At 32.3% G+C, this 17,927-nt stretch overlaps 3 protein-coding genes across 5 annotated transcripts; 1 reads left to right on the top strand and 2 right to left on the bottom strand.

Annotated features, from left to right (window-relative positions):
• Positions 1 to 2,267: 2,267 nt before the first annotated feature.
• Positions 2,268 to 7,216, bottom strand: LOC107622062 (FBD-associated F-box protein At4g10400-like). 2 transcript variants are annotated; one of them, XM_021117265.2, is made up of 5 exons: positions 6,787 to 7,216; positions 6,170 to 6,558; positions 5,918 to 6,064; positions 5,521 to 5,830; positions 2,268 to 2,502 (listed from the first exon to the last, which is right to left on the bottom strand). In XM_021117265.2, the coding sequence occupies exons 1-4, from the start codon at positions 7,091 to 7,093 to the stop codon at positions 5,537 to 5,539; spliced, it is 1,137 nt and encodes a 378-aa protein (XP_020972924.1). In that variant the 5' UTR covers positions 7,094 to 7,216; the 3' UTR covers positions 2,268 to 2,502; positions 5,521 to 5,536. The 2 variants fall into 2 exon arrangements, with proteins under 2 accessions (XP_020972924.1, XP_016179503.1); XM_016324017.3 differs by having other exon boundaries at positions 6,170 to 7,216.
• Positions 7,217 to 11,550: 4,334 nt separating this feature from the next.
• Positions 11,551 to 15,043, top strand: LOC107622172 (V-type proton ATPase subunit e1). Of its 2 annotated transcripts, XM_016324140.3 has the most exons (4): positions 11,626 to 11,763; positions 11,942 to 12,079; positions 13,288 to 13,335; positions 14,546 to 15,043. In XM_016324140.3, the coding sequence occupies exons 2-4, from the start codon at positions 11,982 to 11,984 to the stop codon at positions 14,610 to 14,612; spliced, it is 213 nt and encodes a 70-aa protein (XP_016179626.1). In that variant the 5' UTR covers positions 11,626 to 11,763; positions 11,942 to 11,981; the 3' UTR covers positions 14,613 to 15,043. The 2 variants fall into 2 exon arrangements, with proteins under 2 accessions (XP_016179572.1, XP_016179626.1); XM_016324086.3 differs by lacking the exon at positions 11,942 to 12,079 and having other exon boundaries at positions 11,551 to 11,763.
• Positions 15,044 to 16,168: 1,125 nt separating this feature from the next.
• LOC107616484 (putative long-chain-alcohol O-fatty-acyltransferase 5) lies at positions 16,169 to 17,546 on the bottom strand. The gene has a single exon (XM_016318438.3). The coding sequence runs from the start codon at positions 17,301 to 17,303 to the stop codon at positions 16,260 to 16,262; it is 1,044 nt and encodes a 347-aa protein (XP_016173924.1). The 5' UTR covers positions 17,304 to 17,546; the 3' UTR covers positions 16,169 to 16,259.
• Positions 17,547 to 17,927: the final 381 nt, after the last annotated feature.

Below are 17,927 nucleotides of genomic sequence, written 5' to 3'. Positions count from 1 at the left end.
TAATAATTAATTATTGTTGGCAATAAGTTGGCAGATAATATATTGGTATCCTATACTTTTCCAACTCTCATAAGATTAAAATAACTCATGTTAAAATAAACACCCAATTAAAATGTGATAAAGGTAACTTACGTAATACGTATTACTTTAGAGAGGGTAGGATAGCAATCACTCTTAACAAGAAGAGGAAGAGACGAAAGTAATTTTTTTAAAATAAAATTAAAAAAATAAAATTAAAAAATTTAGATAAATCCAAATTTTTTTATTTAAATTTCACGGAATTTTAACTCTCTCAACATTAGAGGAGTATTGTATCAGCCCAGGCCCAGTATTGTAACAGCCACCCAATAACAGTAACTGAGTAAGAGACTATGAATGCCACTTAGATTTTAAAGTAGTTACCGCCTTACCGGGAATGGGGGCCACTGGAGGAGAGAGGCCATTGTTTGGGCCTAGGAAGGCCCAGGCCCAGTTTCTCTGAATCAGAAGAATGTCGACGCGTTTCAGTATATGCGAAATGTGATGGAGCAGCGGGCACCATGAGATCTCTACACCGTCATCACCAAGCTTCACAAGCCTCTGAGGTAACATAGTAACACTCATTCGTAACGCTTGGATTTCTTTTTCTATTTTTCCTTCAATTTTAATTTTAGTTTTTTTTTCTGGAAACCAAACACAAAAACACCCCAAACATTAGGGTTTTCCTTTTTATCCGAAAAGATTTTCAACTTCATAAAAAATTTTCGATTTCTCTTCGTGTCAGGAGTCCATTTTCTCTTATCAGGATCCGTAATCGAATCGGCATGGGTTCTTGGTAACGTCGCTAATCTTTTTAGTTGTTGGTATAATCGCGTGCCTTTTCACCAGAATTTGCTGCAACAGAGGGCCTTCAGTGGGTCGTCGGTTGGTCGGTGGGTAGAATCATCTATAAAGATACTTCAACGTTTAAATTAGTGTCCGTACAATGATACAACTAGTATTAAGATAACGATGACATACTCGAAAAGAGGTAGGAGACCATGGCCCTCCAAATATTTTATAAAACTAAAAATTGTGACCACTTATCTTATTTGATACAAGTTATTTAATTGGTTTTTATTTTTGTTGTAAGTCTTCCACAAGCTTTTAATCTGGATTCAAAATTTACTACAAACACATTCTCTTCTTTATATATATATATATACCCTTTTTTAATGTCAACAAATTTTCACTTTTTCATTTTTATTTTTTAAGTTTATAATAAAAAAAGATAATCGTATTATTTTAAAGTATAATGAACTAAATAAAATCTAACTATAAAATAATAAATAATACAAACAAATAATTTTATATATTTTATTAATTTTTATATTTTTTAAAACAAAATTATTTTTCAAATAAATTATAAAATAGATAAACAATATATATATATATATATATATATATATATATATATATATATATATTAAAATAAGTCTAATATTTTAATTTTTTATATCACTATCATCAAAATATGTTGTACAATATAGTAATTGGTATCATAATATCAAATAAAAAAAATTATTATATTTTAAATTTATCATTTTATATTTTTTATTGAACTTCAATATTTTAAAAAAAATTGATTTGGACAATATATATTATTATAAATTTGGATGCTATCATGTTAATTGTGATTTCTTAATTTTTTTAATTATTTAGTACTGTAATTATAAATTTATAATGATTAAAAATAAAAGTTAATGTATTTAATTTAAATATAAATCTTCTTATATAATATGTATATATAATTAATTATATATTTGACTCCACTAACATTTTTTTTAAGATTTGCCATTGGTAGGTCCCTCTCTCTTATTTTTATACGATTGGGTGGGTCTCCCTTCTTGGCAGACCCAGTTTTTTCAAAACTTCTACCAGCGGCTAGTTGTCAGAATCACGGGTTACGTGAAGGACGTTTGCCCATACAACCTGTTGAATTGAACCAAAACAAGCGCATTGTAACACCCTACCACACAGAACCTTATGCTTAAGTCATAAAGCAGAGGTGGCGAGATATTACGACCTCTAAAAGTAAACTACGTACATAAATATAATTGAAAGAATTCATATCTAGGAGTCTTAAAGAATAAGCTAAACAAAAGCGAAAACAGAAAATCGTGTCACAATCGCAAGGTTAATCGTAAAACGGATAAGTGAGATCAAAAGAAGGCTAAAAACATAATATACAAATCAGAATTTCAAAACACAGATATTAAGCTCTAAACTCGACCTGTGAATTGTGAAGCTAAGGTCAGCCAGAATATACATATATATACATAACCCAAAGTTTTTCCCAAAAAAATAAATAAAACACCTGTTTCTCCAAAAGTAACCTCTAAAAGGGCAAAATACAAAATATAACATGCAGAAATTCTATATACATATATACATAACCTAAAACAAAATATAACAGCCCAAAAGATAGTTCTTTGCTTGTAAGGAGGGCTTCAGACGCTCAACGATGTGCCTCTCGACTTGCATCTGAAAAACAACAGAATATATATGGAATGAGAACCAGAAGTTCTCAGCATGGTAAAGGTGCCCACATAGTTAATATAAAAGGTCTTAGAAAAGTTAGAGGCATTTCTAGAATTTCGACACTCAGATTTCAGCTTAAAGATCCGACTAAACCAGAAATTAAGTTATCTAAGATATTCAAGTTCTAAATCTAACTTTAACTTAACACTTCACTTTCTGTCTCCTCCATTTCTCCAAATCACCGGTGGAACAACCCCCTTCACACCTCTGCCAAGAGGGGTCTCTCAGAAAATATACACATGCAAGTCAAGTAAGGAAATCACAGATAGAGGTGCAATTACAGCAAGTAGAACAAGTAAAAGATAAGCAGGGTTAAGCAATTAAGCAAACTAAAACAATGCATACTCAAACAAAACATACAAAATGCGTATGATATATGTCTGTCATATGGCTGATGAATCTCATGTCAGTTATATAGTCAATCTGACATGTCCTGGTGGCTAACTATTGGACAATCCCTCTGTGCGCACATCCCCAAGCTCAAATATATATATATATATATATATATATATATATATATATATATATATATATATATATATATATATATATATGCCCATGGAGGAACTCGAGGAGTTAAAGTACCCGGTCAAAAATTCATACTCAAAACTTAATTCATTCTTTTCTAAATAAATCAATCTTAAAGCGTAATCATTTTCTTAATAACTCAAAATCAAATCATAAAATCATTAAACCTAAATCTTTCTAAATAATCACTTCAAACAAAACCTCCAATTTTCATAAAAATTTCGACCGTATTTCCTCTAAAACTTGAACTTTTGCTACCCTTCAAGGGTCCCAACCACCAAATCAAACACCTCTCAGTCATTCAAATCATTCCTAGTATCAAATTATTTCCAAATCAAACCAATTCCAATATTAAATCTTTTTCAAAAAAACAATCAACTCTAATAGCGAACCGTATTTAAAATTGAATCACCCATCACATACCATATACACAATTCCAAAAATTCATTCAGTTCATTCCTATCTTAAGGTCTTCTAGCCTAAGTTTTCACATGATATTAAACATTAACTACGAGAAACCAAAACCATACTTTGGCTGATTCCTCCCTAAGCTCGGAACACATCAAAAACCTCTCTTTTCATAAGTCTCAAGTTTCCAAACGTCAATTCCTCAAATTTAATCACCCGGATTTCGTTTCAAATCGCCCAATTGAACTTCAAGTCAACCAAAACACAATCTATTTCACACAATATCATTATAATCATCATGGGGTTCACTTATTCAATGACTCACAAGGGTTTAATAGTTTCTTACTTTACCCACAGATTAATTGAACAAAAATCTAGTGATTATCTGCTACTAGAGTTCACCTAAACCATCAAAATTATTCAATTCTTCAATACCCAAACTCTAAAATCACGAAATTGAGGAGAATGAACTGGGTGAGAAATGCAAATTTCTTACCACTTTGTTTAGATAGAATTGAAGAGAATTCCAAGACGAACACGTGGCCGCTGACGGCTTGTCAATCGGAATTCCAGATTAAAAGTTACGGACGATTGAATTATGGTTCTTTCCTCTTTAGGTGAATCTCTCTCTTCTCAGCGTATTTCATATAAGAGAAGGGAGAAAGCTCATTTTCGGTGGTTTATAAGTTGGGTTTTGGGTCTGGTTTAGATCCGGTTTAACTGGTTTGATTTGTTGGTTCGGTTTTAGACTAAAATCTTTAACATTAGTGTCAAAATTCGTATTTTAAATATTTCTACTTTTTTAAATTATAAATTTAATTTTTTTAATTTCTTTGAATAATAATTAATTTATTAACTAATTATTTATTAATTTCGCAGCGCATACTTTGTTCCCCAACTTTTGATTTTCCGGAATTCAGTTGTTTACTACATCTAAAGATGGTGGATGATGGTGATGTTGATATAAAAGTAGAACGGTAAAAAATCACTATGACGTCATACCCATGACATCGCAAGAAATAGCAAAAATGTCAAATACATTAAAAAATTATAAAATTGTTTACAAATAAATATTACAACAATCAGCAAAATATAAATAAAACTACTAAAAGATAAACAAAAAATTGTCTCTAAACAAGCATGTGCCACCATGTAAACTCCAACTGCCTTAGATTTTACACTCTTAAAACGTTTTCGTATCGAAGGTAAAATTCTTAATTATCCTAAGGGAGATGAAATCAAGCAATCACATCTATGTACCAGTTGAAGGCTCTTTACAAACAGAACCTTCACTCACAAGCCCTTAAGTCAACTAGAAAGTTTAATAAGATTAGAATAACCTATTTACCTTAATCACAAGTCATTAAATAAATTAACCTGAAAAAGATTATAGAATGGACAAAAGAATTTCTTCTTCGACCACACAAGATTTAAGACGGGGAATAAAAAAGAAAGCAAAGGCAAGTTTTCTCTATGAAACAACAATGCTTCTACAACAAAAATTTCACAAAAGAAAGTCCATCCATCACTAACTTGAATAGCTATTAGCTAAATAAAAATCCTGAATTAGAATGAATACATATTAAGCATGGATGTAATTTGAGTACAGAAAAGTGAAAACAAACAAAGTTAAAATTCCAACATTCACTTTAAGGATGAACTTTGGAAGCTTAACAATGAAATTGAATCTCGGTACATACAAGGACAGCAATAAGGAATCGAATAAGTGTGTTCTTGGTATTTAATTCTAGTATGTTCACAGTGTCACTCAATATTGCAAATTAGAATCAATCAAATAATGTTATCCAAAGCTTCTACACAAGTATTTGATAAGACTCTCACATGAGAACACATCTATCAATTTTTTTCATAATATATCCTATTCTTGAAGAACACCATGGAAACAAGTAAGAAATAATTCATAACAGCTTTAATTTAGTCAGACACATTCACACAAATGACAGAGATGGTTTTTATCAAAGTAAAAAATAATAAAGAAAAGACAGGGATGGTGCGTATACATACCTGAAGGGAATATGTCTTAGTCTTTAATTTCAATTCGGCACATGTTGGATCCCCTTGGGATGGCACACAATTCTTTAGTGATATTGTATTTTTTCTTGCTCTTGCCCTTTTCATTCTTAAGCGAATCAAGATTAACAGTAACTGTTTGCAAAACAATCCCACTTTTTAAGATATAGGCAATGAATCCCAGCTCATCATTAGAACCTTTATATCCTTTGAATTCAATTTTTGTCAAGTGTGATGCAAGACAATCAGGAACACAAGTAGGGGGTGTCCAGCTGCTAGAATTGCCGGTTGGCTCAATCCAAATCTGAAAACAAGGTACAAGAAGGCTAAGAGGATGCAAGGAAATACCAGATCATGAATCAAAAATCAAACAAAATAATAAGTGACAAACCTGCTCATAATTACAAATCTTGAAAACTTGAAGCATAGGACACTTGTAAAGCAGGTTTATGATTAGAGTCGGATTGAAACATTTTAGCTCTAAATGAAGTAAACAACTGAATTCCGGAAAATCAAAAGCTGGGGCACCAAGTATGCACTGAAGCGGAAGACAAGCATATATTAAGCATAATATTGATAGGATCAAAGCTACAATTAACAATTGCAAATCCACAAGAATGTTAATAAGATTTGAATAACCAACCTCTAATATCGAAATATGCAAGTGGAGCTTTTTTATTCGGTTGAGTGCATTTAGAAGCATATGTATATAATCAGGATCGTCTTCCCTGAGATCAAGATCTGCTACTTTCACATTGTGCAAATTGTTGACAGTCAACTGGCTTAGTCCAATATATAAGAAGAAAGTAAGATATTCAAGTGCCGGAGCTTCTATTTCAACTTCAACTTCTCTACGTGTAGATGACTTGCGATTATGAACTTCCAGCCTCTTCAAGGAATTAGGAAAAATTATCTTGGGAGCATTTATTTGGTTAAACTGGAGATAAAGATCTTCAAGGACCGGGCAGCCAGAAAAAATCTTCACGTCTAAGGGATACGGTGTATCCATGGAGAGTCTCATAGTCCTGAGGGCTGGCAAATGAACAGACGATATCTTATTGACGCATATCAAACCATCCAAAGTGAGTGAAATGAGAGAAGTACAACTGAAGATGCCACGTAGGACGCTGGAAGAAGGAAACCACACGAAGTGTTTCTTTAAATACGGAGCATACAAAGAAAGATTAAGGTCCTGGAGTTGAGGTCCAATGGCAGCAAGTGACCAGTAATTGAAAGAACGTGCATGGAACGAGGCTTCACCTGTGTAGCTGCTTGAGAGGCGGAACTTGCGGATGTCTCGATTCCTACGCTGCGCAAGAACTCCGTTTACGAAAGCAGAAAAGTGCATGAAGGACCAGTCGTATTGCTCGTCCTCTTCCTCTTCCTCTTCCTCTTCCTCGAGTTGGAAGTTGAAGACTTGGAGATGCTGCCAGAGGTAGCGCCACCTGCGAGAGAGGAGGCTGGTGGAAACGGCGGTTTTGGTGGGGAGGAAGGACAGAATGTGGCCGATGAGGGAGTCCGGTAGGGCACTAAACCTGTCCATTTTTCTTTTTTCAATCCTCTCCATCTTGAACCTCAAGGGATGCTGTTAGGTTCTGCTTAATGGCAGCCACTGGAAGACCACTGTGAATGGCAATTGAATTTGGATTCGAAGAGTTTTTTTTTTTTTTACATTGCTGTTTGGTTTTGATTTGGCCTTTCGAGTGGGGACATTTTAATCTGGGTTTTCAGATTTATCATGGAATTGCGTTTGACCCCTAAAGATTTAGGTTTTAAAAAAGGCACAGCATAGTATTTTCAAAGGTAACCCATAAGATTTAATAAATTGTTGGACTCTACTCCAGACATAATTTGGCCCAAATTGTTTTATTGAGCTGAATACGTATCTTTTATCACGAGGGCCGGTCCAATTCGTGATTAGGCTAGAATGTTAAACCTTTTTTTAATTCATGACCATACAAAAGAAAAATGGAATCCTATGAATGAGAAAAAGTGGAAAAAAAAAAAAAGCAAGTGAAAAATTAAAAATAAAAATATTTAATGGATGGTAATCTTTAAAAAATTTCATCGGTAAAAAAAAAAAGCGAAAATGAGAAAGAAAATTCTTTAACAATATGTAAAATAAAAAAGAGAAAATAAAAAACAAAATTTATTCATAGTTCATACCCTTGATTAAAAAAACAAAAAACATCCGCAACAGGAAATTTTAGTATGCCAACATCTTAAAAGAGCTGTAGTTATGCATTCAGTCTGAGATGCTGGTGACAACCATGGAAACATAGACAAGCGAACCTACACTTTGAAATATAAACATTTTGAAGACTTTCAAGTTTCAACACGTCTGTATTTTTTATTGAGTGTTGACGGTAAGTACATTTTGTTTGTGTTCTGCAATTTTTGCTATTTTAAAAGAATGAAGAATGAAGTACTCATTTAATGTTTTGTTATATATGATTTTCTAGTTGAGGTATGTTCTATTGGAGATCAATTAGAACAAGTCAATAATATGCTATGCAACAATAACACCAATAAATACTCCACCAAATCATAACATTAGTTATAATATTTTTTTATATTATTTTATAATGTTTTTGTTAACCTTTTCAAAAGTGTTTTTTAAATTTAATCTTAAAGTCCAAGGGCTAAGGATTCGATGGTCCAGAACGTTTGGACCATTAAATGGTCCCATAACAAAACATGTTTTTTAAGTTTTTTTTAACAATTGTTACATAGTCCTTTAACTAATTTTAATTACAAATTGACCCTATATATTTTATTTAATTATAAAAACAGTTTTTTATTTTATATATTATTATTTTATCAATCATCTATTATGTTTATTAACAATCAAAAACAAAAATAATAACGAATTAGATCTTCCATTGATCGTAATAAAGCTTTTGGCCATTCAAATTGATTAAAAGTTTATATTTGATCGGTGACGTTCGTGATGAACCGTAAAATCGTGTTTCATTGAAAACCAATCGATTGGAATTTCAAAACAATCGATTGAATTATAACTCAATCGATTGGATTATAGTTTATCACAAAACAATCGATTGAAAATTGCAAGGCAGCATGTTTTCGCATAAATCAATCGATTGGTTATATGACCCAATCGATTGAACGATGAATAAAAATTGGATTTTTGTAATTCAATCGATTGTTTATATCCTCCAATCGATTGAATGCTTGAAAACAATCTGGGGTCTCACCAAAACAATCGATTGCTTGAGTATCCAAGTAGTTAGATAATCAAAATAAAAGTTAACAAGAAAAGAAAAAAGAAGAAGAAAACCTCCTAATTAGTTGTAAATGGATTATTTTGGTTTCTTGTCTTTCATTTTTCTTTCATTTTTTTATTATTTAAAATTTTTCCCTTTAGCTTTTAAAAAAAATTATAAATCTTATCTTTTGTGCTATATTCTAATTTAGTCCTCTGATCACTTACTCTTAGAATTTGTCAATGCAAGGTTAAGTGCTACTGGAATCTGCAGGAGCTGAAAAGCTACAAGGCTGATTTGGTTTTATCCTTTAACTAAATGAGGAACTTATTTGTGTTCTGTTATTTTGAGGTGAATGAAACAGTGATTCTTAATGGGTAAATACCAAATATAGTGGCCGGACTTGGAGAATCTAATATATTTGAGGAAGTATAATTTAGTTAACAGAATGAACACAACTTAATTTTAACATGCACAGAGGTGATGCAGACATAGAGGCATAGACCACCATCAATCTACCATTAAAGAATTTCTCTGTAAGTCAGTTAAAGAATTTCTAATTCCTAGACTTGTGGATGTGCAAGAGATATAAGAGCATATTTGTATGGGACCTTTAGATGCTATCCTCGGTAACAGATTGACATTGTGACTGTTTATGTGATATCTATTCTTCCTCCGATTTAATCATTTGAATGTATATTAATTTAGTGTTTTTATTCTAATCTTTTTGTGGTAAATTAGCAAATATTACAGAAACATCTTTGAAGCATGGAGAGTTTTACATGAAAATAGTTGTATCCTTGTTATAAAAAATATCAATCTAATATGTGCCTCGTATTTAGAAAAGATAACCAATGACTTTGGCAGATATATAGTTTGAGTACTATTAAACAGCTATAGAATGTCAATTCTACTAACATATAGCCTGCATAGTCCAAAGTTTTTATTGCTATATGACCAATCTAGTCTATCAATATATAGTCTGCATAGTCCATGGTCCAATGTTTTTCTAAATGATATATAAAAGAATTTCATCTAAACTTGTTTGATTTAGCACTTCCCCGTGCATAGCACTATGCGCAGGCACATATACTAGTAAGATAACAATTTTAATTTGACAGGATAAAGATAACAAAGCAATGATGAGGCGAAACAAGATTTTGATGTCTATGATGAGAACAAAGAAGGGTTGATTGATGCCAAGGAGTTGCAGAGAGTTCTATGCATTTTGCTACTTAAGGAAGCAAGAGTTGTATCTTGAATGTGGTGGTAAAAATAATAAATTTTTACTTTTTTCAGGTGTCATTGTTGAATATACACATCTTGGAGGCAGGTTTCAGGTTTGAATTATATTGCTTTTGGAGAGGCATCCAATGCAATGTAATACTTTGCCCAACATCAAAGTTTATCATCAATAACAACAAAAACTCAACAACGTAGCAACAAATTCAACAAAACAGCAACAAAGACACGGCAAATTGATTGATTGAATTATAAACAATCGATTGAATTACAAAAATCCAATTTTTATTCATCGTTCAATCGATTGGGTCATATAACCAATCGATTGATTTATGCGTCTGCCTTGCAATTTTCAATCGATTGTTTTGTGATAAACTGTAATCCAATCGATTGAGTTATAATTCAATCGATTGTTTTGAAATTTCAATCGATTAGTTTTCAATGAAATACGATTTTACGGTTCATCACGTCACCGATCAAATATAAACTTTTAATCCATTGGAATTGTCAAAAGCTTTATTACGATCAATGGAAGATCTAATTCGTTATTATTTTTGTTTTTGATTGTTAATAAACATAATAGATGATTGATAAAATAATAATATATAAAATAAAAAACTATTTTTATAATTAAATAAAATATATGGAGTCAATTTGTAATTAAAATTAGTTAAAGGACTATGTAGCAGTTGTTAAAAAGACTTTAAAAACATATTTTATTATGAGACCATTTAATGGTCCAAACGTTCTGAGATCGAATCCGGTGCCAAGTCCAAGTGTCCAACTCATTTAACTTATCAAGAAAGTTCAACTCTAATTTTACTCATTTAACAAACACAAATTACTAATTTTTTTGAAAAAAACGTTCGCAAACCCAATAGAATGGTCCAACTTGTAACAATAACATATTTATGCATTAGATCTGCAAAATATGTATATCACGCATCAACTCTAAAAACAACATCGAAAAATATAATTACTAAAAAACTAGATAAACCTGTCTAAAGGTCAGAATTATCACGGTAATGTTACACATCGTTAGTCACCAATACACTTGTCGACTATTTGGACTGACACGAACACAAACTATATGAGGCGTTCTATTAGCCTCAATTGGACAAGTGCGAGCTAAAATCTACTTTCGAGTGGAAGAGAGTGGAAGAGAGTAACTAAGGTAGCGTTTGTTTTGAGGTACTTAGACAGAGACTGGGAGACTGAGATTAAGTATCATGTTTGTTGGTTCATAGATTAGTATTAAAATTTCTGTCTCTGTCTCCAAAATTTCAGTATTTCAATACCTCCAAAAAGTGAGGATACAGGAGACTAAAATTTTTAGAGATGGAGACCGAAACTTTAATAACATTTTATATCTAAAATACCTTCATTTCAATTAATTAATTCCAATTTTACCTTTTGTACAAATTAAATTAAAATTTTATTTTTATTTTAATTTCTGCCTCCCACTTTATATCAAACAAAATACTAAAATTTATTTTAATCTCTGTCTCTCAGTCTCATCCGTTGATGTCTCCACCAAAAGCTACCTAAGAGAGTATGAATGTCACTTGAATTTGGACTTCAAAATCTTTGTAGTCACCGGGAATGGAAGCCACTGGGAGAGAGAGGCCGTTGTTTGGGCCTAGGAAGGCCCAGGCCCAGTTTCTCTGAATCAGAGGAATGTCGACGCGTTTCAGTATATGCGAAATGTGACGAAGCAGCGGGCACCATGAGATCTCTACACTGTCATCACCAAGCTTCACAAACCTCCGAGGTAACATAGTAACACTCATTCGTAACGCTTGGATTTCTCTTTTTATTCCTTCAATTTTAATTTTCTTTTTTTTTTTCTCGGAAACCAAACACAGAACCACCCCAAAAATTAGGGTTTTCCTTTTTATCCGAAAAGATTTTCAACTTCATCAAAATTTTTCGATTTCTCTTCGTGTCAGGAATCCATTTTCTCTGATCAGGATCCGTAATCGAATCGGCATGGGTTTCTTGGTAACGTCGCTAATCTTTTTAGTTGTTGGTATAATTGCGTGCCTTTTCACCAGAATTTGCTGCAACAGAGGGCCTTCCACTAATATGTAATATGCTGCTCCTAATCTTTCATTTCTTTGTTTTTGATAGGGTTTTATTCCCCCAGTTTTATCAATTTGTGCAACATTGATAACTGCTACATTTGTAGAACTAGGATGCTGTGCACGAAATTGGATTTTAGTTTTACGTTTCTGAACTATTCTGCAGCTTAATTGAGTATGGATAATGTTGAAGAGGATTTTATTATGGCCGTCTCAACTGAAATATGCTTGAATTTGAGTTATTTCATCACGGGTTTTGACTTTAGAATGAGTTCATTTGTGCACATGATAGTAGTAGTGTGTGTGTGGACTTGGAAGTTATACTCCGCATAACTGATGGACTCGGAGGAGTATGAAATGTCTGGTGTTTTTGAGGATGTTTAATTTTTAAAATCCAATTCATCAAAGGATTGAAGATTTATTTGATTGCCATCGCATCACATGGTGCAAAACTGTCATCTTTGTAGATATTTGAATTAGAACAAATATGAATAGATAGCTAGGAAAAAAGGAAGTATCATCAATGGATTCACCCCACTTGCTTTTTCCACCTATTGTTCTAGGATTACAAGCTAGTTAGAAATTTTTTATTTAACAGCCTATTTATCAGCCTAATCTCTCTTCATTTTGGGGGAAAAAAAATCTATATCAATCTTCTACACAGTGATTGCCACCCTGTAATACAGAATAGCTAATGATTAGGGCTCACAGCAAAACAAATGGATCCATTCATGGGAAAAGCTGTGTAGGAGTAGGACTTAATCGAATATAATGTTGCTAAGACAGTGTATGATCGGCTTTTCAAGTATTTGTTGTCATCTTCTATATGAATCCCTTTTTTAAACATTGATGTAAGACTTTGCACCCTTTACCGCTATGGATTAAAATTTTTATTAATCCAGATAGTGATCACGTGTGTCGATTTTTTTGAAACAAAATTAAACACATTTTCAGTATCAATATAATAATGTAGTTAAAAGTATTTATTTTATATAGTTTAAAAGTTTATAATATTATTTTTGACATAAGTAAAATATGTAATAAAAAACTGGGGAGTAATATAAAATTTATATAAACATGATTTGGAAGAATGGGCTTTAGTCTAAGAATGGGTTAAAGCAAATTTTCTAATAATAAGTTATTCAATTTTGTTAGCTAAATCTAGACTGACACCAGCTAGTACATGTTTCTAATCACTTGTTATTATTTTGCAGCTTTCACCTAACTTTGGTCATTACTGCAACAATATGCTGCTGGATGATGTAAGTTCTGTTTGTTGGCATTTTTTGGTAGTATGCAGTATGTCAGAATTAGAAATCATAGCTTTCAGTATTTGTGTATCAATTGGGTGAGGAAATTGTTAAATGATGCCAGTTTTACACTCACGGGATGAGATGTTCCTGTAACTAAATGGTTATGAATCTGCTTGTTTCTATTACTGTTCTTTGACGCACATTGTCCATGATAGTGGCATTAGAATGTTACTGTGTGATTTTCTCCAAATACGTGTCTTATATAGCAGCCTTCAATAAAGTAAAAGTAGTTGAGATGAAATGTCAAACTGTGTAATTGAAGTGTCCAATAATATGTAGTTCTATTATATAATCAGGATAGGAATAAAAGGTTGTAGTACCAGCGTGTTTCACTACTATGACTAAACTGAAAGATTGAAACAAAATGGCTAATCTCTGTAATTGAAGTGCCTTGATAACTTGTAATATATACTTCTGTTTAAGACTTGAACTAGGGCATTGTATTTAGAGTCATTCTAGTATACCTATGTTAAAGTGGTTATGGTGGCTATGGTGTTTCAAAAAGTGTTGGTAAAATTAAAGCAACATTTTTTTATTATTTTAGTGCTTTTTAAAGTGTTGCTAAGAAAAGTGTGACTTTAATTTTAACACCACTTACATAGCTACCTTAACCACCATAAACATAGACATACTAGAATTCACCTTGTATTTACAGGTTAGATACTTAGATTAAAAGTAGTTGATTTACCACTATTTTCATTACTATGACTAAATTGTGAATTGCTGTTACTTTGTGTATTATCAATCTTTCTTATAACTACTAATTTATTTTTTTATCCGTTGTTTCTGCATTCTAAATCCTTTACTAGAACAAAATAATTGATGTAATGATTGAGTTTCTATTCATCATTACGTGTATTTTACCATCCCACAGGGATTTTGTAATAAAATTTTATTTACATGAGTGGAGAGAATAATGTGTAGCGCATCACATCAAACTGTCCCCAATGTTTACTTTTTATTCCAAATCTTCTCTACTTTTTTATTGATGCTACACATTTTTTTTGCTCTTTCAGTTACTTAATTTTCAAATATCCAAATCTTCCTCCCTGGAGTAATAAACTAATGTTAATTTATAAATGCAGTTCCAAATTTTCAATGTTTGTATTCATGAAAGTTTTTGTCGTCAATAACACTTTGGTCATTCGATTGCTCTCAGGTGGGCGATTGTATATCTCGCGCAGATGAAACCGCTCATAGTACCAATACTGAATGAGGGCGAATAATTTTGTGTACACAGATGTATCTCCTTGTAAGTTTATGGATCAAATTGTGCCTGCTGGAGGGATTTGATTTCGGCTCTTATAAATCATTCAGTATTTCATAAGGGTGGGTGTATTTCTTGTTGGACAATACCATGTCAGGTGTTACAATTGTTGAATTTAGCCCTCATTCATTTCAGGAGTTAATAGACAGTGATATTATGTATTTTCGTGAAAAATAAGCTTATTAAAGAAAATGATGATGCCTCGGGAAAAAAAAAAGGAAGAAAAACAGATGGAAAGGGTCGAGTGAGAAGTTTTTGCCGCATTTGGGCGTTCTATGTACAATTCTGTAGGAATGAACTAAGATCTGGTCACTATGCTATTAAAATTAATTGATTGATAAATCATTGTATTGATAGTTGAATCATATATGGTATTCCCCTTTAGTATTCTTATTCCACATTGGAACACCTTACAAGTCAGGAGCTTTTACTTCAAAGCACACTTTATACAGGGATCATCCTTGGGATTTTAAAAAATTTTCCAGTTAAAATGGCAATATCAGTATTCTAGTAATTTTAAATATTTTTTTTTCCAATAAATTTAATAGTTGACATTTAATAGAGCATGATAATGTAGTACCTTAAACGATTATCACCATGTAGTCATGGACTTTAGGGTTGCAGGTAAACTTATATTTAAAAATTGGAATCTTCATATTATAATTATTATTTCTAAGTAATGATTCAAATCTATTTTAAATTAATAATAAGAATAATAATATATAAAAGTGTATTGTGCATAATAAATATTAAAATATCTATAATTATTAATATATGTATATATATTAAGAAAAATATACTGAAAAATCAGAAAATCTCTTGTCAATTTAACTATCATGTAATTGTAACTGGTGAAAATTCAGGTGAAGTTAATTTTATGTGAAATTGAAAATTGAGAGCCGTTAAATGATTTAACTGATTTGACTAAATTTTTATTTAATAGTTTTCAGTTATTAACTTCACATGAAGTTAAAGTTGACTGTACCTATTTAGTCTTTGCACCTTTCAAAATAAATTAATTTATATATTTATTAAATTGAAAGTTCCAAATCACAATTGGAACATTTAAAAGGTGTCCAAGTTAAGATTCTGAATATTATATGGGTTCCTTGATCATAACTCAAAGTTATTTGAATCATCTAATATTTTTCTTAATGAAGTTGTTACGGAGAATTGATAAAAAGAAACATATCTTGTTTAATAAAATAAAGTACATCGAAAGCAATGTGTGTGTAATTTTTTTTTTTTAATATCCAAAGTAAAGTTTGGTTGTGAGTTTAAGTTTTGAAGGGAAAAAAAAAAGAGTAAACAGTAAATACTCACATATAATTATTTTGATGTAAAATTGATAATTAAAAACTGTTAAATAATTTAATAAATATAATTAAATTATTATCTAACTAAAATTATTATCTAATCCTTCTCAATTATCAACTTAATTTTCATATAAAGAAAAACTTACATTATTAATTGCTTACACTACAAACCTCTTCTTAAGTCTCAACACGACAAATCTGCGGTAAACATGATGAAACAATTTCTACCCATAAAATTAATTGATCAATTTTCTACACATTAAAATTCAATATATAGAGTAATGAACACATCATAGAGACTTAACCAAATTTACCGGTAACTTAGACCTCACAAAATTTACCAATATAGCATACTCCCTTATAGCCTTCTTATCCACACCATTCCTCACCAGCTGAGGAAAAAACAGCCAGTTCCCACTCACAGCCAAGAACGTCAACGTCAGCAACCCCGACACCACAGGGTGTAACCTCCACCCACGGCGGATCATCACTTTCTTCACCGCCACCTCCACCGCCGTACACACTCCATGGAGCACAAAAAACCACGTGACCTCCCACGTGGGAGAAACACGTGAAAGATAGTAATATATCAACTCATGCATTAACCCCGACACAAGGAACGTGGCCAGGATGGCAGCACGTGCCGCGCACGTGATTCCAAAAACACCGTTAGAAACACTTCTAACCGGATCGTATACGGTAGGGCGTAGAATACTTGTAACCATGAGGTTCCACCTACGACCCCAGAAGTCTTGAAGTGAAGTGCTTAGGTACGGCTCGTTGAACTGCGGCTCGATCTCGAAGCCGAAAACGGTTCGAACCGGTGCTGCAGCTATGGCTAGCACAAGCTCTATACCTAGGTACATGTGGCAGCAGTAGAGGATCAAGATCATGTAAGAATGCATGGATTCTCTGTAATCATAGGCACGGATTATTGCGGCCAAGAGAACCACTTTTAGGGGAAGCAAAATCGGTTTTTTATGGTTATCTAATTTTGGATTATTGGTTTTGGTTGGTTGTTGTTTGAGTTTTATGGGAAGGGAAGCTATGGAAATGAAATGGAAGATGTTTGGGGAGAGGGAAAGAGGGGGTTGGTTGAAGGAGAAAAGAATGAGTTTGAAAGATGAGAGCCAAACGAGGAAGAAGGTGGTGGGCCCACCGAGGTGGAAGGAGTGGAGAGAGAAGGGAAGGGTGAGGAAGATGAAGAGAACAGGAAGAATGGAAAGGAGTCTGAAGAAGCCTTTTGGTATTCTTGAAGAGATGTAGTAGCAATAGCAGAGACATATTGTGGCTATCATCCATACCTTGAAGAAATTTTGAATCTCATCATCCATTTTTTTTTGTTCTTCCCTCTGTTGACTATTTTTTTTGTTCTCTCTTTCACTATCTTTGTCCTTGTTTTGTTGTTTGTGTGGGTTATTAACTTCCCTCCCTTGAATCTTGGTTTTGGTTCTGCCGCGTATAAAGGAGAGAAGATCTTACACAAGGCTAACCAAAAATAAATATTTTTCTCAAGGACACAACATCGCAATTTACGGCCTTATCTACTTAGAGAGAGAGAGAGAGAGAGAGAAAGAAAGAAGAGAAGAGGGGGGGGGGGAGAGAGGGGGGTAATTAACTTGAATTTATTTTTGGATTTTGTTAAGGAGGGACATTAGTCAAAGTTTTAATATTTTTTATAATTTTTTTCTATACTAAATACTTCTCTAAACGTAAATATGCTGGGTTACCTCTTCCTTTAATTTGGTGAGTTGTCAGATCCATTAAAATGCTTACAAGCTACCAAGGGTTAGTTACCATGTTCACAAACATCATGATCTTAGTTACCAAGTAATATTTTGATATTTCACCTTTGGACAAAATCCTAATTTAGTTCTTCACATTTTAAATGTTTATAATAGAACTGATAATAAGTAGAACAGACTAATGTTTGTACTTTATTCTAATTCTATTCATAA

Source organism: Arachis ipaensis, chromosome B1 (genome assembly GCF_059453495.1).
Source record: "Arachis ipaensis isolate K30076 ecotype BB chromosome B1, ASM5945349v1, whole genome shotgun sequence".
Lineage (NCBI taxonomy): Eukaryota > Viridiplantae > Streptophyta > Magnoliopsida > Fabales > Fabaceae > Arachis > Arachis ipaensis.
The sequence above is the reverse complement of the archived record's forward strand: the minus strand, read 5'-3'. Positions and strand labels throughout refer to the sequence as shown.

Excerpts from the sequence above, each read along its gene's own strand:
- LOC107622062 (XM_016324017.3), bottom strand. The coding sequence starts at position 7,093 with ATGGAGAGGATTGAAAAAAGAAAAATGGACAGGTTTAGTGCCCTACCG. Across the intron at positions 6,065-6,169 it reads TGCATATTTCGATATTAGAG|TGCATACTTGGTGCCCCAGC; the intron begins GTTGGTTATTCA and ends CTTCCGCTTCAG. Across the intron at positions 5,831-5,917 it reads AGATTTGTAATTATGAGCAG|ATTTGGATTGAGCCAACCGG; the intron begins GTTTGTCACTTA and ends CCTTGTTTTCAG.
- LOC107622172 (XM_016324086.3), top strand. The coding sequence starts at position 11,551 with ATGTCACTTGAATTTGGACTTCAAAATCTTTGTAGTCACCGGGAATGG. Across the intron at positions 11,764-13,287 it reads AAGCTTCACAAACCTCCGAG|CTTTCACCTAACTTTGGTCA; the intron begins GTAACATAGTAA and ends ATTATTTTGCAG. Across the intron at positions 13,336-14,545 it reads ACAATATGCTGCTGGATGAT|GTGGGCGATTGTATATCTCG; the intron begins GTAAGTTCTGTT and ends GATTGCTCTCAG.
- LOC107616484 (XM_016318438.3), bottom strand. The coding sequence starts at position 17,303 with ATGGATGATGAGATTCAAAATTTCTTCAAGGTATGGATGATAGCCACA.